Consider the following 19,588-nt stretch of genomic DNA (forward strand, 5'->3'; position numbering starts at 1 on the left):
CCGCCATCGTAAATCGCGATCATTTATGCGAACAGCGCAACAACTTTCCTTGTGGTGGAATCGGTGCACCGCATCTCGCGACCGTTCATGTTCAATTCCTAGCACCACTCAGTTCAGGCTCGAGTGCGCCGAGTCGAAAAAGCAGGCCTTCAAAAAAGTACATAGGTTCGATTATTTTGAACGTACCCGCCACACGGCGGCTATAAAGGCGATCGGATCGTCTTTACAGCGTTTTCGCTGTACATCTTCATCCTGCCTGTTAGCGCGGAACCATTACGAAACCTTGACCTCGCGCTTGACGTATCTGGAGCCTATCATAAACCAACCGTCCCACAACCGGTCGCAGGGACGAAGAACGCCTGTCATTGGCAGTGGCTATTTGTGCAGGAGGTACAGTCACTTTCGCTCGAACGATTTTTGTAATTACATACGTTTCGAATAAGAAGTAATAAAATAGCGTCGTAGAAAATGTGACGCAAATGGCCTAGAATGAACTGGTTTACAAAAAATAAATAAATCTTTGCCATACTTCTAACCCCTCAAAGTGGCAGCGTGCCTTGCATCATGCAAGGGAAAAAACGTTTGAAAAAGTAAACCTTGCTTACTAGAACTATAGTCTGTTGCAGATAAACAACCATGGTGGAACGCTAAAACCAGTTGTTACATTGTAATTGATAATTGTACGTTGTTTTTTTAGTAATTCATGATGCATCGGTGGTAACCGATAACCTGCATCAATGGCAAGTATGTCCATCATCACCTCCAGTGAGTAAACGGAGGGAACATAGCACAGATAGGAGAAGGCATAATACGGAATGTGCGACGTACTATCATAATAACCGTATGAACTGTCAGTAAACGAATAAATTCATGGTGTGTCCGCTGGTCGCCACCTTGGAAGTTTTATAATTCACCTGAACTTGACCTTCACGGCGAACGGTGTGCTGTCCTGTCGCAATTCATCTGTGTGCGGCAGCTGTCGTGGCAGATCGCTGTCCAAGTGCATCTGGCATATGGATGTAATGTGTGGGTATAGAGGGCTAAAATTTGACTGTATACGACTCGTTAAGGAAGAGATATATGACTGTATATAACTTTGAGGATGAGATATTAATAAATGAAGGAGTGAAACAGTTCGATAATTTCATATGTTGCAAATTGTACGAGACATTGTCTAGTAATGCTAATATTGGATTGTTTTTTGATTTTTTTTATTTACTTTCAGCTATGAACAACTGCATACGGACAGGTTATTTGATGTATACGACGCAGAAGGCGAAACTGTTGCAGCTTCCGCTTTGATCGTCAACGGTGTAGAAAGAGTTTCAATTCAGCATCGCCTTTTGATTTTCGTGAACGTGGACCAACGCTTAACGAGTGCTTGGTGAAGTGTTTACCCATTTTCTACCATCAGCCGTAAAGTCAGTCTCTGCTGACGACAGGAAATCTCTCCTTATCATCCGGGAGTTGCGTGTGTCTGTAACGTTGTCAGATTTTCATTAGGGAATTTGTCGTATCGTTCCGAAAAGGGAAAGTCTTTTCCAGGTCGCCCGGTAGTTTTGTTTCTCGTGTAGAGTAACAAAACACCGCCGCATAGCACCAACACCGTGCCACGGTTTCCGGAAGCTTCGGCAGTAACGCGTTTGTCTCTGGGGCGTAAGCACCACAGACAACACCCGCCTCAAAACCCACTTTTCAAAACGATGGCTGTTTTTACGAAACTCTGCCTACCAGATATTGTCAAATTAAAACGCTAGTTAGTAAACGCTGTTGTGTCCATCTTCGTGTTTGTCGGTGGTCATTACAAGAATTTACTAACTTAACGTTTTTAAGGTACAATATCTGCATTCTTGGTTTTGGTTTTTTCCATTCTTTTTCGTTCACTCGCACATTACTTGTATTTTATATATACTTCCTAAACTATATATATATTTGTAATTCCGATTCACTTACATCAAGTACGGAGAGCATTGTGATACTTTTTATATTATTCCGCTGGTTGGAAAGTTAAGCGAAGCTATTTCGATTGTTCGCTTACAATTTGGAAGTAATTCTGCACAGGATAAACCGTATTATCCTGCTGTTCTGAAGAACAACGACTTCATTTCTTAGCACCACTGATTCCGTTACTTAACAATCTTTTTTTTTACATAGTTCATACTTTCAAGTACACGCTCGTATTAGGCATTACTATAAATACTTAATAATTTTATTATTAACGCTTAGCCGCGGAGCACACTGTTGCAGTTGTGTGTAGTGATCATTACTTAAAAATTGAAATAACATTGTTATCAAACATTGCACTGATCGAGTGAACGAGTGGACAGATAGCATTTTGTTTAATCTTGCACCACCTCCTGCTTGCGAGGAAAGTTAGAGAGTTTCACGTGAATCAAACACAGAGTTATTTAGCCTCGGAAACAATATTGTTTTTTGTTTCGTCCCACAGCACTGTTTAGTGTTTGTTGAAAAATTTCCTCGCACGATCGCCTTAGGCGGGGACGAGGTAAAAAAGGAAGTATTTTTGAGCGCGGTGGTACGCCACAAGTGAAGTGAAGGAAACTCTAGCACAAGCTGTTCGCAAAGCTCGAGATTCAAAAGACGAGGGCACCCTAGAGAAGACATCTTTTCGTTTGAACGTGATTTAACAAGACTTTATATTGCACGTGCATCCCTGCTTGTTGACTTAAGAAAAAAAAAAAGCGAAGCTTTGTCTTTTGTTGAAACAAATATCTCAAATCGTCATATTTTTTCTTCCTTTCCTGTCTGCCAAGGCACTTCGCTGCGGCAAGTACTTTTAAGAGGACAATTTCTGTCTGTCTCGTAAAAAAATTCGCTTATCTCAAAGAGCACACTGTACTCTCGGCTGATCGGAGCAGCATTTCAAAACAAACGCTGATCGGTTGAACCAAACTTCCAAGCACCCACGCTCTTCTTCTGCCTTTTCTCCGTCTGGAGTACACTCTCGAAGTTCATCGACAAAGCTCACTGCGCACGTTCGCACATTTGCAAACCGACCAAAATGGATCCGTTTTCACCTGAAGTACTGTGGCTGGTGGTTATTGGGTTTGTCATAGCGTTTATTTTGGCATTCGGTATCGGTGCAAACGATGTGGCCAATTCGTTCGGAACAAGTGTCGGTTCAGGCGTGCTTACGATACGTCAGGCCTGCTGGCTGGCTACGGTTTGCGAAGTGTCCGGTGCGGTCCTGATAGGTAAAACCTCACCGCATCATTGCAGGTCTTGAGCGGACTTCTAAATCCTACTCCTTTTTCATTCTCCGCAGGGTATAAGGTGTCGGACACGATGCGAAAAGGAATACTAGAGGTGGAGATGTATAAGGGAGCCGAGATTGAGCTGATGCTCGGATGCCTATCATCCCTGGCAAGTTCGGCGTTGTGGTTGCTGGTAGCCACGTTCCTGAAGATGCCCATCTCCGGCACGCACAGCATTGTCGGATCGACGATCGGCTTCAGTCTGGTGGCACGCGGCTCGCAAGGACTCAAGTGGAACACGCTGTTCACGATCGTCGGATCCTGGTTCATCTCGCCAGTGCTGAGCGGTCTGGTGAGCGTTCTGCTCTTCTGGACGATCCGCAGTTGCATCCTGAACGCGAAAAATCCTCTGCGTGCTGGACTGTTCTCGTTGCCCCTGTTCTACGGCACAACCTTGGCTGTGAATGTTTTTAGTATCGTGCACGATGGACCAAAATGTAAGCAAGCATTAGTTGGTAGTGGAACTAGTGAGCTAGCGGTGAACCGCTAGGGGGAGGTGGGTGGTGCCGTTTGACACTCACCACGATAATTATATCGTTTCCAGTGCTATATATGGATAACATCCCGCTATGGGTGGCGCTTATGGTCAGCCTGGGGCTTGGCTGCTTCGTGGCATTGCTAGTGCAGATGTTTGTTGTACCGTGGCAAAAGCGCAAGATTCTGAATGGTTCGGATGGTGCCAACAAGACAGAATTTACGCTCGGAGACTCCGACGGAGACTCATCGTCCAATGGTAGCCCTCGCCGTGCTAAGCGCCCCCTGTCGCTGGTCGCGGCCGATGGAAAATCACTGCCGGCCATCACCGAAACGACCGAGCTTGTGTCGCTGTCCTCGCAGCACCAACAGCAGGCACCCCAGAACGGTTTGGTGAAGAAACTCTCCCAAGAGCTGTCACCTGGCGTTGGCATTGGCGGTCCGTACAGCTTCAATCCTGAGATTATGAAGAAGGCTAACAGTCTGCTTGGTCCCCACGATAAGACCAGCCTTGACAACACGGATCTGACGGTGACAAGCCTGAATTTCATCGATGAATTCCAGTCGCACCACGGTAATGGACGTTTCCATCTCGGCACGTACTTTGACCGTCGAAACAGTGCCAACATATCTCCGAAGTCGCCCGATTCTGGACATCTAAGCAATGGAGGAATCAAGTAAGTAGCCAGATCTATATTGCACTATTTTCACAACTTTAATAGTGATCAATTCTGTTAGGAAGTACATTCACGCAAGTTAACTAACAAAGTTATACGGTGTAAAATAACGTTGCGCATTGTCATATTAATCAATATCGTTTTATACAGGGAGCAACCGAACGTGATCGCACTGCAGAACGGAAAATCTCCAACCAGTCCAAAGAGCGATACCACTATTCCGATCACTGACTACACCCTGATGCCTCAGAATGTGCTGCTGAGCGGTGCAGACCATGACATCAAAAAGACGGACATGTGCAAGATCGAAACCGCAGCGGGCTTGGAGCATCCGCTCATCAGTGCAACGCTGTCGCCGAATTCAAGCAAAGTACCATTGATCGGTGCTAAGGAAGGCTCGGAAGAGGATAATCGCCGGCAAAAAACGACGGAAGAGAACGAAGACGTTTCGGCTTTGTTTTCCTTCCTGCAGGTGCTCACGGCGACGTTCGGCAGTTTCGCGCACGGTGGCAACGATGTCAGGTAAGGCCCGACACGCTTGCAGATGTTTGGTGTGAATCGTGAAGTTAACAAAGTGAACCGTGTCTTTCATTGCAGCAATGCCATCGGACCCCTGATCGCGCTCTTCATGATCTATCGCGAGGGTTCGGTAATGCAAAAATCTGAGACGCCATTGTTAATTCTGTTGTACGGTGGACTGGGCATTTCCGTCGGTTTGTGGTTGTGGGGTCGTCGAGTGATCGAAACCATCGGTAACGATCTTACGAAAATCACTCCATCAACGTAAGGATCGCGACTAATTTGCATCGTGCCTGTATGGCATTTATCAATGAATAGTGAGATATAATACGTTTTCGGTTCTCTTTGTAGTGGCTTTACCATCGAAATCGGTGCTGCGCTAACCGTGCTAATTGCATCTAAGATTGGCCTGCCCATCTCGACGACGCACTGTAAGGTCGGTTCGGTTGTGTTTGTCGGTCAGGCAAATGCTAGGCCAGCGTCTGGTGGTAGCAGTAAACACGCGCATCATGCCGTGACCGCGCAGCAGAAGGCCGTCGATTGGGGCTTGTTCCGCAACATCGTGTATGCCTGGGTCATCACCGTTCCGATAGCGGCACTACTAAGCGCCGGCTTTATGATGGCACTTCGTGCGATAGTGTTACCCTAAGCGAATAAGAAGCAGAACTCAGTGTCAAATCCAACACAACAAGCTGCAGAAGCAGTAGATGTAACAGCACAGCAAAACGCGACAGTGGTAGAGTGAACAACAAGCGCTAGAAAGCAGTGCTTTTTGGAGTCGGTTTGATTTTCGCAACAGACACCCTCATGTGGACGCCGGTTCAAATGTTCGCCAAATGCAATATCAAATGCATGCACAACCAGAACTTGTGGCACTCAAATTAGCAGATGCAACAAAGCAAGCAAGGATTCGCCGTTGGATATCGGGAGTCAGTTCATCTTATCTTCAGAACTTATGTTACTTAAGTTAACAGGTTGAGCAATGTACTGTATAGGCGGCGTTGGTCAATTAATCCTCATGCCAGATTATGTTTTTCAACACTAGTCTCCAGAAAAAAGATACAGGGGTTTGGAAAAAAAATTACACAAAACGAAAACAAAACATGCGTCATAGAAAGTTAGGCAGAGAAATAGCAACCGGTTTTGGTTCTGCTCGCTTTTCTTAAGTGTTGGTTTGGGATTTTTTTTTCTCCATAAATCGTTTGCCTTCGCGGAGAACTAGCAGTGTTATCATGGTTTATCAGCTAGATTCACGTATTCCATAAGTTATAATTTTATCACTTTTCTCACTAGGCTAAGCTTATGCTAAGGTTCTATGCTACGGTATATGCACGGGAGGTCTTGAGCGCTTTGCGCTTCATTTGCACAGCAAAGTAGTAAACAGGGAACGGTATGGAAAGGCAAGGCGGAAAATCTGTTGCGGGTCAAACAGATGATAGTTGATCAATGGAACGAGCCAGCTGATGGTTTCCTTATGTTTGCAACTGAACCGTTTGCATGACGTGTTAACAAACACCATGCACTATAGACAGAATATGCCAATCTACATCTATGCAGCATGTAACAGCTATCATCAGGGTGGCGATACGGATGAGCGGGATAAATCCCGATAACAATTAACGGCAACAGAAGCAAAACCACTAACAGATAATTGTAGTATTCTAATTTACTGATCGTTAGCGAATAGTGTGAAGCAGCTATATGTAGAGTAGTGTGAGAAGTGTTGAGGGACGAGATGAATAGCTCGAACGGGATTAGATGCAAGATAAACATTTAAAAACTAGCTCAAGCGTATAAAATGCCGTGCAATGCGCCAAGAAAGATGAAAAACAAAACGTATTGCAAAACAAAGCAGAAAAAATAAGAACAACTCAATGAGTGTGCACCATTTTTCAATGCTTATAACTGGCGGATGTTGTGGAGATTTTTTTTTACATGTTTTCCATTTGCAAAGAAAATTATATTGGTTACAGCGCGTCGAACTGGTTTTGAACGTGTAATCCCGTTGGAGGCCGTTTCAGTAGCCAAATTCGTTGGCGGTCCAAATTACTGTTGAACACTTGTCAATTGCCAACGTTGTCCATTTCAACAAGGTCCAAAATAGTTTATGCAATAAAAAGCAAACAATTGGTCTGTTGGTGTCGTAGACACCGGAATGTATTCCTAGTTGGAACCACTTCGAAAACATGTCATCAAAGTCATTACCAAACTACTTAGTCTCTCACCATCACCACTACCATTGACAAGGAAGCATATGCTGCCAAATTGTTGCTATCCTTCATGGAACCAAAAAGTACACTATTTACGCTCGATCGCATTATTTCTCGAAAGCCAAATTCCGTCTAGCAAAATGGATTTGCGTTACCGCCATGGGTCATATCACGTTTCTGCATCGAGAGCTTTTCTCGAGTTTTCTACAAAACAGGGCCAGGTAGTAACAAATTCCACCAGGTAAATTTCTAGAATAGCGAAGATCTCCGCCAAGATTAGATCGTGTATAGCAAGCTCTAATCTCTAACTAGTTTTTGTGTACTATCTAGGTTGTAAAATCCGATCGCTTCCGCAGCCAATCCATCCTAGACATATGTTCCGTAGATTCCGTCCTTGTGGAATCCGTGTAAATGTAGTAGGCCTCCCTGCAAAGGCGCAAACAGTGTGGGATCCGAACAGACCCGTTTGCTAACACCGTCAGCTTACCAGTACCGATAGCATTGTAGCAAACGGCCAGCAAAAGAAAAGCAGAGAGTAATTATGAGGGAATGCGGTACTCCGGGGAACTGTGGCATAGTGCAGCTGCATCACCAGCCAACGCAAATAAAAGGAGCAAAACGAACGAGTGCAGCGCGCGGGAAGGCATAATGATTCATAGTAACTATTTCAAATCCAATATTAATGATGTGATTATACAAACAGACAAACAAAAACAGCTACCATAATAATTAACATGGGACATCAACGGTAGGGTAAGTGTTCCGCCGTTGTCCCTTGATTCGATGTGAATTGTTGCTGTATGAAATAGAGGGGTTGTTGGGTTGTGCAAAAACAAAACAAAAAACAGTTTCCAACCTCGTCCGCATCATTCGACCGTTGTTATACATATTACATGTTACAATTGACAATGCCATTCTGAAGAGCTGCCATGCAGTTTCCAAAACTAAAAATGCAGTGTTAGTTGAAAATGCAAACAAAAAATACTGAAAAAACACATACACCCACTTTGTCGTTTAGAGAACTTACACAACCGATCAGAAAAAAACGTGAAAAAACCGAAGCACCTATGCAGCATTCTGGATGTTCTAGAAAGGGTGATACCTGAACCGAAGATGTAGAATATGAGATATGGAGAGCCGCTTTCCTGCGCTTCCGTTAAACCATCTGTTCGATTGGAGTGTGTTGCTTTTCTCTTACATTATTATGGACCTACGGAGTTTGTTGTTATTTGAACTGAGTTTTTTTTTAACATAGATTGTATACTTTTCTTTTTGATTTTCTTTTGTACTGTAGTGCAGGGCACTATTCTTTTTCTGCTGTTTTCGCTGCTGCTTAATTGTCAACTAGAGAACTATTGTTTTCTCATAAGACTGTAAGACAAAACTATACAAAACGAGGAGCAACTTTAGGGTGATGGGACAGTTTATAACAATTCACAACTTTCGTTAAAGAGACATACACACTTCACTGAACATGATTTTTTCTGCCGGAACCATTTCTTAAAAGGGCATTGGCTTTAATGAGTTGAAAAAAAAACAAAAGATTGAAAAAAGTTTTAACTATTGCTATTATCATTATTATTATTATTATTGGATACTTAAAAATTGCGATTGCTTATTGAAGGGCAGTACTTTATCGCTACCATGACAACGTAGTACTTCTGTATCGGGGGGGGCAGCACAACGCTTGCTGCCTTTTCCTTTTTCAATAGTGAACGATTTCCCGCTGGTTAGTATCAGTAACTTAGGTTCATCAAAAGTAAAAGCCGAACGAAGAAAGTCATCTTTGAACTATGATCATTTTATTTTATCGTAAGGACCCCTCCGGCAAATCTTACACAACCTCAAACGCTAACATTGTCCACGCTCAGGGCGAATAGCATTGCGCCAAATGAAAACCAGCCAACGTAGAGTATTTTCCCTTGGATTTTGTTGTGTTTTGAACACTTCGGAGCCGTCGGAGTGAAGAGTGGTTCGTTGCGCTTACGTTTTTAGCTGCATTTTGAACAATCCTGTACCACCGCTACACTCGTTTTCTATGCGTCTATCGATTCGGTTCAGAGGATCGATTCATTGATGTTCTTATCTACTTCGGTAAACATGCCGCGGAAGTGCACAAACAAAGCTTCTGTAAAACGAAGGCACTCCCAAAGGCACTAGGAGTAAGCAGAATGTGAATGTTCTTAAGAAAGTGCGTATGGAAAAAGTACGTGTGTTTTTGACGTGACAAAACAAAAGCGAAAGCAAAAATTGTAGATTAGAATCAAACCCTCCCCTGTACTGTAGAGAATCATAATTTTCGGATGGAACAAAACCAGTTGAACAGCTAGGGCTCAGTCACTGCGAGTCAAAAAAGAAACGGGAAACACCCTGGATGGTGCAAAAATCAAAGCCACAAAATGATCACACCTAGGACATCTCTAGCGCTATGAAAACGCAAAGGAATGGAAGATTGTTTAAGAACATGCATTGATTTCGAGATGTTCAGCAGAAACGACAGCACACCGCTTTGAGGGAAAATCGGTGAAAAGGGAACACACAAATACCTGATAGCAAGATAATAAGTAAGCAACGAAAGTAAGCAAGGGAAAGGAACGGATAGAATGAACCCGGTTCCTGCCCCGCGAATTTCCATGTCGCGTGAACGGAACGAATGCTTGGTGCTAAGGCAAACTAGACATTGTGCGCGTGTGATAAAGGGTGTTTAGGAAACGATACCAGCCGTTTCAGCCATGTTGGGTGGGGTATGTGTAAGATTGGGGCATGTATGGTGGGGGGGTACTTACTTGCGAGGAATTCAAATAATGTGCGAACGAATCTAACGTAAAAGAGCGGAAAAAACCAGTACAAGAATGAAAGAGCTCTCAAAATCAATAAATTTAAGTCTGAACAACAATTCAAACCAGAATCATCTCGAAGAGTATTATTGTTTATTAAGTAGAAAAAAAAAACATACTATATCACACAAGAAACATTACAATAGCAGGGACCGTTGATTCGTACAATGTTAACAATCAGAATCATAAATTTAACGGATATAAAAGGTTAGCGATTCGCTTTTTTATCACTCGTTTTCACCTTTGCATACATAAATCATCACTTTAATGGAAACGATGAATTGTGGGCAGGATATTTTCCAGTCCAAGCCTTTTATCCTGCGTCCTTTATCCACCACGGCTCTTACGACAATAGATCTAACATATTTGTTTTTTTTTTTAATCTAGAACATTAGCTCAACGGGATATCAAAGGACGAAGGATAGCAGTGTAACATGTGCTAACAGTGCGATACACAGTGAAGTTTGCGCCATCGACCTCCGGGACCCGCTGTCCAAGTCTGGTATCGTCAATGCATCTTGCGTCGATTGTGGCTCAGTTTGCAGCGCAAAAGGTTCCTCCGCAGCTGTCCATTCCGGAAGGCTTTCCATCGTGCCTTGCTGATCCGTCTCCTCGTCGTTCCCTGAATCGATGCGCGGTGAATCCTCCGTCACGGACGCAACGGTAGCAGGTGATAAGCTTTCCGTTAACCTTCGTTCTGTGCTCGATTCCTCTGCTGCCGGCTCGGTGGTGACCAACGCAAGAATCGTGAATGTGATGGGAGCTTTCGTTGATGCCGTGTCCTCGTCACTTTCGCTACTCTCTGCTTCGTGTGCCGTATGATCGGGCATTGGTGCTGTTACCTCCGTTGCCAGTGGAGTGTCATCCGTAAGCTCGGATGCACTTGTAACCGATTCTTCGACGACCTCACTCGATGCTTCAGCGGATGCTGTTGGTTCATCTGCGGCCAGCTCAAGTTCAATCGAGTCGGTTTCTTGGACGTCCTGAGTGTTTGAAGTCGTGCTTAACGCCTCGGTCGGTGAATGTGTATGATTCACAGTCGTATGCGTTACTTTAAGGACCTCCGCCGAATATTCCTCAACAGAAGGTACACTGCTGCTTGACGCTGGTAGCAAAAGTGTTGGAACTGTGTCGCTGAGAAGTATTTCCGTTACTTCCTCACTGCTTTCGCTGGAAATCCTTGAAACAGAAGGAGCCGTAGGGTCCGTTTCCTCGATCACTCTTGTGGACAAAGTTTCGCTGCCCTGCTCTACCGTTGGTTCCGGATTTGAAGAGGATACTTCAGAAACATTTTCTAAAATCGTTGCGGCCGTTTGTAACGTACTGTCTTCCGCTACAGTAGAAGCAATTTCTGGTAGATGGGTGAAACTGACTGTTGTTTCAATTGAGGATAGCCCTCGATCGGCCGCACTATCGGTGACGTTTTCAGTAAAACTATAAGCTTCCGGTAAATTGGTACTTTCAAGGTCGATCCTTTCTGTACTTTCCACATCACTGTGTGGTGATGTTTCTTCCGTAGTTACTTCCTCACTTTGTTGGCCCACAGTCGACTCCGCAGAAGTTCCATCCGATGGATTGACTGTCGTTAATTTCAATGATGTGTCCGCTAAATTTTCTTCTAATTCATTCACGCTAATATCCTTTGGAACTGATGCTGTCGTCTTTGCACTTGCAGTCGTTGCAGTGAAATAATTTAAATTTTCCGAGCCACCTGTGGTTAGCAGTTCCTCACTATCACCACGCGTTACGTTGCTGATTTCATTTCCTACATCAGTATTTGAGATCGAAGTAGTTTCGGTCACATCTGACTCCTGTTCATAAGGACTCGTGGTAGTTTCACTTTCCGTTTCTGGCACCGAGATGCCGCGAAGGTTTGTGCTTCCTCCGAAGCCAACAACTTCAACCGACCCCTTAGAGTTTACAGACTCCACCGTGGGGGGCAAGAAACTTGACGTCTCATGAGTCGATTGCGCACCACTAGCCGGACTGGAGCCGAAATCAACCTCCAGAACCTGAGTCGGTGTGGTTGTCTCATCCGTAGCGTGATCTTCAGATGTGATTACTTCTGGCGTGGTCAGCCCCAAGAACGAACGGTTCAAATCCGGAAAACCACGTGTCGTTTCGGGTGAAACGCCATTGGCAGTTGTCCAAGCTTGATCGCTGTTCCCATCCTCAAGCTGTTCGGTCACGATCGTTTTTTCATCGGTGTTTGCTGACATCGTGGATTCAACCGGATCAGTTTCACTCGCAGTGATCGTTGATATTACACTTGACGTGATAGGTTCTCCATCAACTATGGTGGTACTTTCCACTGTCGAAGTAATGTGTTCGGAATGGAGAGACGTGCCTGCGTTTCCTTCACTAGTACTTTCTGAAAACCCGTTGGTAGTCTTCGTTTCCGTCGTTTCAGCTGATTCTTTGGCACTATCGCTAGTACCTTCGATAGTTGACGTAGTAGCGAACATTTCTAGCGTGTTGACCGGGCTTGTCGTGGGATCTGAGATAAAAGTTGTGCTAGCGATTTCAGTTCTGCCTGCCAGCTTCGTTTCACTTTCATTACTATCTTCCGCCGTCGTAGTGGTAGTAGTAAGTACATCTTCCGCCATTTCGGACGACTGAGTAGTAGCATCTGTTGTTACAGTAGCTGCACTACTGTCCGTTGCTTCAGCCGAAAAATTATGAGTACCACTCGTATCTCCTGAGGTAGAAGTGACAGAAGATTGTTCATTCAGCGGTTCGGTTGAACTTTCATCATGTTTTGTGACAACAGCGGTTGTTATAATATCTGTTGTAGTTTCAGCCAGTTTCGTGCTCTCGTCACTAGCATTTTTCGGATCATCTGCGGCAGAAATCGTTGCAGTAGTTTCAGTTGTTTCATCTGTTTTTGATACACCATCGTTTTCATCTTCCGCAGTAGTGGAAGACAACGTTTCTACTGTTTGCGCTGGGCTTGTAACATCTTCCGAGGCAGTAGTAATAGTTGCAGTACTGTTTTCTGATGGTTTATCCGTTTTTGCATCACTCTCACTTGCTTCTTCCGAGGTGGAAGCGGTGGATGAATTTTCCGATGCTTGTAGGGAGCTAGTTTCCTGTTCAGCGGCAGAAGCAGTAGTAGCAATTGTTGTTGTTTCCGCAAATGTTGAGTCTCCATCAACAGCATCTTCCGTAGTAGAGACTGTAATCGTATTTTCCTCTATTTTTCCTGAATCTATAGCGGATGTAGTTGAAGTGTTTTCCGTTGCTTCGACCAAATGTGTGGTATAATCACTTGTATATCTCACGGTTGAATTAATAGAAGATGTTTCTGGTGTTTGTGAGGAGCTTGCCTCATGTTCTGTGGTAAAAGAAGCTGTCGCAAATTCTATAGTTGCACCACCTGCCGGAGTGGAGACGGTTGACAATTTTTCCAGTGTTTTTTCTGCCTCTGGACTTTCCTCTGTAGCAGAAATGGATGTACTGATCTCTTCTGTATCAACCAAGCTCGTGGTGTAGGCGACAGACACTGTATCTGGCGTTCGTGTGGAATTTGCATCAGGTTCTACGGTAGAGCGATCATCATCATCGCTTACTTCTTCTGGTGTAAAAATGTCCTGCGAGGTTTCTGTGGTTATCACTGCGTTTGTCCCAACTGCGATAGTAGCAGTGGTTGTGATAATTTCCGTTGTTTCATCCGACGCCTTGTCACCATAAGTTACATCTCTCGAGGTAGAAGCGGTTAACGATTGCTCTAAACTGTTTTCAGAATTTGCGCTACCTTCAGGGATAGCCAATTTCGTTATAGTAATATCTGTGCTTTCAGTGTTATCAATTGCTTCAGACGCAGTAGATCCGACCGACGATTCTTCTGGCAATTTAACTGAATGAGTGGCATCTGTAGTAGAAGAAGTTATGGTTGTTTCCGTAGCTTCAATTGATGTTGTGTCACTTTCGCTTGAATTTTCCGCCGAAGTCGAGATTATCGTATTTTCCGTAGTTTTGCTAGAACCTAAAGTAACCTCTGATGATGATGATGTAGTAATGATTTCAGTGCCATCTACCAAAGGGGAATCCGTCGCGAACGTTTCCAATGCTTCCGCTGAAGTGGCATCAGTAACTGTCGTGGTTACCGTAGGTATTGTCGAAGTGTAAACCCCACCAGCGGTATTCGATGCGGATATTTCAGAACTTTCCACAATTTCCACTTCAGAGGGCGCTGTTGTCAGCTCAAAGGTAGCTGGCTGCACAGTAACCAAGGTTACTTCCGATGAAAACTCGACTTCGTTGATCTCAGTCCTAGCTGGTGGTGCTAGTTCAGGAACAGTAGTTGTAGGATGTGTTGGTTCCTCTGTCAATGGGTTTGTGCTGTTTTCAACTTCCTCCAGCAAGGATGCTGTGCTCGTATCAATCGCCTCGATACTCGTTGAACTTGACCTATATTTCGATTCAGTGGTTAACGTGGTTTCCAGAAACACTTCTGTTGATAAAGTTTCAGCGGATGATTCCACAACCGTCACATCAACGGTCACCGCCGGTTTGACCGTACTATGCCCATGAAGGGTTGGTTCAGCATCAGAGGTTACCGAACTATCCGCAGTCGTAGTATCTTCTTTTGGCATCAGAGCAGACGTTGAGGTGACAGGCGCACGTTCCGTATTCACGTCCACTTTATCGGTTGCTCCAAGCTCCTTGATCGTCGTCTGATCGTTTTCAGGGGCAGGCGTCTGTTGGCCAGTTGTAGTAGTGCTCCCCACTCGATCTCCTCCTGCAGCGTCACCCACCGTATCGGTGAGGTTGCTCACTGTGATATTGCGGAACTGCTGCTCCTCCTCCGACACATCGATCAGTGGATCGATGCGATCGCCATCGACGTCGAGATCAGAAAATTCCACTTTGTTCAATATCTGCGGTCTGTAAACGTGAAAGCACCAAGGAATCAGTCAAGGGAACCACCGCCAATACCGAGTGACTCGCCACAAGTATTACCTTTCGTAAAACAGAGGACCACCCGTTGCCAAGCGCACCACTAGAGCAACACAAAGTGCCGAAATCACAGGCGACCGATGCATGATTATCCTCAGAATGAATCACCAAAACACAGACACACACACACACACACACGCGTGCGTTAACGGAGATAGGACGCAATAGCGGAATGTTAGGGAAGGCATTCACTTCGTTGCCGCATCCAGATATCCTTCTGGACGATGTTAACCGGGCGCGTTACACTGCACAAATGACACGCCTGCCGTGGTTACGATCCCGTTTTGTTGGATGCAAAGCGTGCACAAGGATGCGTCAACGATGCATTATCCACTCAAGCAAAGGCGACCCGGAACGTCTCGCGTCTCTCCCTGCAATGTTTGCTAATCACTGAGCAGGATCGTTGCAAATTTATGACACACTTACACCCACACACACACACACACACACACACCGCCCCTTCGGTCTCGTTCCCTTTGGCGTTCGCGAATGTCTCTCGACGTGTCCTTTTCCCGAGCTGTGGATCGTAAACGGCCCGGGTGCTGCAACCGGCGCACAATTACTGGCTCCAGAATTCAACGGCGTTGCACTCTGTTCCGTCCAGTGGCACCTGTCGCGACTTCTACCGGAGGTCGTCTACTTCGCCACCGGCGCCGTGTGTTGCTGATTGATTTTTATCGAACCGTACCCGCTGGGAACTGGGTGATTAGCCGAATGGACCCGTAATGTTGGCCTGTGTAAAGGCGCACACACAAACGAGCGCACCCTCTTCACACAGGTGACACAGGGTGTCAGGCGCGACACAGGTGCCACTGTAATGAGGTCCTTTTCGTGGTTCAATCGCACCCCTTCACGGTGGGTAGCGGGTGCCGGGTAGCGAATGTCGTCTGGCCCTCCTGTAGCCCAGTCTGTGTCCTGTTACCCTGCGGAGGTCGCTCGAATGACGTGGATCGGTAGGGATCGCCTTCATCGGGGACTCCAAATCGAACGTGGTTCGATTACTTCCGAATAATCGTAGAGCACCCCCTCGATGGATGATGGATCGTTTGGAAAGGGTGGACGCTTCGAGGACAGCGCCGGAAAGGCAGACAAATTAGGAATCTGCGTTTTTTTTGTCATTGTAACTCCTGCCCGCTCTTCGACAATGGCTAGACAATGGAGGGAGACATTATGATGGGCACACATTAGGGCCTTTTTGGGGTGTTGGCTGTTTAGTTGTCCGTCGCCCGTGTCGCTCCTCGGGAACCGCTGCTCAAAAGGAAGTGACACCCCGTGTGGCATTACGACTAGTCACGCGGCTAATTATCGTGCTTTCTCCCATGAACTAAAAGCCTCCCAACACGCGGTTTCGTTGAGCTTTGCCACTGTGCGCATCGATTGATTGGCTGTGCATGATCGAAGCTTACTCTCGACCGTGAAGTGGTATATACAGGGAGCCAGCTGACCACACGGCGTTGGGTTTATTTAACCTTCGGTACTGGCTCGTTGTCCTACTTGGACGTCCTAAGGTGTGTTGATCAATAAATAACGTAAATTACAGACGGCTGGATTCGGTTCGCAGATTAGCAACGACTAGAGACTAGTGTATCGGCGGAAGGTAAACACTCCAGCTGGTCCTTAGAACTCGCGACCGATCTGGAAGGGTAAGGACATGGTTTTGCTTGTATCTTCTTCACTAACATTTCAAGGGCACGTGCAAGGGACCACGCGGTTGCTTTGATGCGAGCAGAAAAGAAAAGCGAGAGAGCTGCTAAATCAATCATAGCAACCATTGGATAATCCACGTCTAAAGGATGTCATCATAAATACGGACGAAATGCTTTGACACTTTGAGTAAATAATTATTAATCTGGTTGAAATATACAGGCGACATTTTTCGTAGTAATGTTTATTATTTGTTTCCTTCGAGTGTCCTATATTTATATATACTTTTTCACTGTCCCGACCCCCACAACGCTCCAAACCGTCCTCAACCAAACAACAGCTACCGAACCTCTCCCCATTCGGGCTACCCTCGCCATTTTTCACTATGTTATTACTTTAGCTAGTTCATTCGTTAGTTGTTTCTGGGTTTGTTTAAATTATTTAACATTATGTATAGCTTTAGGCTCGCCACTGCAATGCTTCCCACGCCCTGATCCACCCTATCCCTACCGCGAGAAGATGATAGACGATGTGTTTTGCTGTTTTGTGGTATTTGCTTACTTTCGGGTCCTAGTTGGGGTTATTAGTTTCTTCACCCTCTTAACCTAGTACGGCGCCCTTCGCGGGCGCGAGCTAGCTTCGTTTCGCGCAGTTGTGCATCCTGCGGTCTCGCCTCGGCACGTAACACGCCCGATTATAAACCAATATGGTTGCGAAGGAAAATGGAACCTAACGGGCAAAATATGGAGCATATCTGTAACCATCTACGTCTAAAGGCGTCGTAATGCATAAGCGGCGGCGTAGGAATCTAGCGTGTGTGCACGTGCCTTTTCATGTGGATTTTGCGCGCATTTTGCTTTGCCGTTTCACGCAGTTGGGGTTTTTTTGCTCTACTTATCCTGTCCGTTTCGTTTGGATTGTTCCTTGCGGTGATCTTGCGCTGCAAGACGTTTATGCGTTCGGTTCGGTTTCTCTTGTGGTATGAGTGTGCTATTTCCTGTATTAGTTATTACGTTTGCCACATGATTTTTTTTGTCTTTAAACACAACTTTAGAGGAAAATAGTCATCGAAAGAACGGCAGCACTGTCGCTACAGCGCTATAAAAGCATGCTATTTACCCTTTGGTTTTTCCTTTATCTTTACAAAGCCAATCGCTACCTATTGGTTGCTAGTGTTTCTTCTTCGCGATATTCGATTTCCCCCTTTTGCGGGAGATTTTCTTTTTTTTCTTCTTCTCCGTTTCGGCGGCTTTTTCGCTCGCTTACCTGCATGCACGTTCCTATTGTGTAATTCGTTTCATTTAGCTAAAATGTACAGGGTTTTGAAAATTTTGATCTACTCATTTTATACACTTACTAATCGCTCTGAGCCTCCCATGATACGCGAGTATTTTGCATGTTTATGTGAACCGAAATCCCTCAACTAAAATCCAATCTGTACAGTCAGGTTTGGAAAACTATGCACAAACTATGGCTACCTTCCATAACCGCGTTACTCTGACGAGCGAGTTGATCTAACGAGAGAAATATTATATAAAAAAACACGATTGTAGCTTTATTGTGAGTGTTTGTTACGAGACAGCAAGATGTGCTGTAAAAATAGGCAGTAGAAAAATAAATATCTTAAACGTCCTTTACAACATACTTCAGCGCAAGTCTGGCGCTTCTTCGAGAATACAACAAAGCATTTTTATTAGTGACAAAACCCCGCTACACTCAGCCGAAATTGCTACTTAAAAACTTCTTTGACTATTTGTCGTTTGTCGTATGATTGTACGAAATTGTAAATAATCGTGTGCATATTGCGAAATGCGATCGTCGCTGTCATGCTACTGCAAATAGGCCGTACTCTGAACGAACGGTCCACGTGGATCGCTCAAAAATGATACAAAATTTAATACACAAAAAACCGCCATCACCAGTTACACGTTCGGCTCTGATTGTTGGGTGTAATACTTGTCGTGGAGTGACTATATACCGCAGGAGACCAGCAGGTACTAATCATAGTGTCCCGTCCCCCATTTGGGTAATAGTTCTGTACTGTGTAGTGTATTGTTTCACGTAGATTGCATTGCGTTCCCTTCACGCCGTGTGAATGTCTGTGTGTGTGATTGCATCCTTCCGCGATCTATTGCACTCTCTTGCTTATTGTTGTGATCGAGTCTCTTATCGTATGGGTTCGTTTATGCTTGCTCAGTTGCTAACAGCTTGCAGTGATATGATTGATATGATTTTCATTCGTTTCGTTTCGGCATTTTTCCTGCGTACGGGCTCCTGCGTGTGATCGGCTCGGGCCACAAAACAAGGTCATCAAGGCAAACAAGACACTCGGCCGGTCGCGTTGAATTGCGCTTTGAGCGAGTACATTTAAACAGTTTGAAACCAAATTGCAGTTCTTACTAGTATAGATATTGGTAAAGGTAATAATGTGCTCGCGTCCCATCTCAACCTCATTCGGTACTAGCCCCGGGATTTCTGAGATTCCCTCCAAACTCCCCTAAACCGCGCCGCCCGCCGACTGCCATGCGCAATTTATTATGCAATTTATTTCACTATGTATTTAATCATGCTTTCAACATCAAGCTGTGTATGGCTGTCGCGCAGAATCGTTGGAAAACCATAAACTGCACCCGGAACTCACCCCACCAGCGCCAGGTGTGATCTTCGTGCGTTATCTGACAGTGGTAGCGGTAGAAAGGGTTTACTTATACTCTTATTATCCTACGATGTTTTACGCCTTAATAGAGAAGATCGGGTAGGCCATACTGGTTGGTGCTAGCGCAGGTAGCTTCGTTTGATGAATCGCAAAACAACATACAGCTTGTGGGAGCCAGGTCCTTTTTCCTGGGATAACCCAAAAAGGACGCGTTCCGTTTGTTGCGCTTCCCATGAAAATAATTCTTCCGTTCAATAGAGGGGTTTCCTTGCAGTGATTCCTCGTCTTGCTTCGATTAAGGTTTAAGTGTATTACGTTTTTGTTTCCGTTTTCGTTT

At 45.0% G+C, this 19,588-nt stretch overlaps 2 protein-coding genes across 2 annotated transcripts; one reads left to right on the top strand and one right to left on the bottom strand.

Annotated features, from left to right (window-relative positions):
• The first annotated feature begins 2,971 nt into the window (after nt 1-2,971).
• LOC128721059 (sodium-dependent phosphate transporter 1-A) lies at nt 2,972-5,594 on the top strand. The gene is made up of 6 exons (XM_053814768.1): nt 2,972-3,215; nt 3,287-3,712; nt 3,820-4,426; nt 4,577-4,948; nt 5,024-5,209; nt 5,297-5,594. Exons 1-6 carry the CDS (start codon nt 3,023-3,025, stop codon nt 5,592-5,594), a joined length of 2,082 nt encoding a protein of 693 aa, XP_053670743.1. The 5' UTR covers nt 2,972-3,022.
• A 4,805-nt stretch (nt 5,595-10,399) lies between these two features.
• LOC128722079 (platelet binding protein GspB-like) lies at nt 10,400-15,037 on the bottom strand. Its single transcript, XM_053815903.1, has 2 exons — nt 14,955-15,037; nt 10,400-14,879 (listed from the first exon to the last, which is right to left on the bottom strand). The coding sequence occupies exons 1-2, from the start codon at nt 15,035-15,037 to the stop codon at nt 10,400-10,402; spliced, it is 4,563 nt and encodes a 1,520-aa protein (XP_053671878.1).
• Between the last annotated feature and the right edge of the window lie 4,551 nt (nt 15,038-19,588).

This window comes from Anopheles nili, chromosome 2 (genome assembly GCF_943737925.1).
Source record: "Anopheles nili chromosome 2, idAnoNiliSN_F5_01, whole genome shotgun sequence".
In the NCBI taxonomy this organism is placed as follows: domain Eukaryota; kingdom Metazoa; phylum Arthropoda; class Insecta; order Diptera; family Culicidae; genus Anopheles; species Anopheles nili.

What these genes read in the sequence shown, in the direction of transcription:
- LOC128721059 (XM_053814768.1), top strand. Translation starts at nt 3,023, where the DNA reads ATGGATCCGTTTTCACCTGAAGTACTGTGGCTGGTGGTTATTGGGTTT. An exon ending in CGTGCACGATGGACCAAAAT is followed by an intron (nt 3,713 to 3,819) that starts GTAAGCAAGCAT and finishes TATCGTTTCCAG; the next exon opens with TGCTATATATGGATAACATC. An exon ending in ACGAAAATCACTCCATCAAC is followed by an intron (nt 5,210 to 5,296) that starts GTAAGGATCGCG and finishes TTCTCTTTGTAG; the next exon opens with TGGCTTTACCATCGAAATCG.
- LOC128722079 (XM_053815903.1), bottom strand. Translation starts at nt 15,037, where the DNA reads ATGCATCGGTCGCCTGTGATTTCGGCACTTTGTGTTGCTCTAGTGGTG. An exon ending in GGTCCTCTGTTTTACGAAAG is followed by an intron (nt 14,880 to 14,954) that starts GTAATACTTGTG and finishes TCACGTTTACAG; the next exon opens with ACCGCAGATATTGAACAAAG.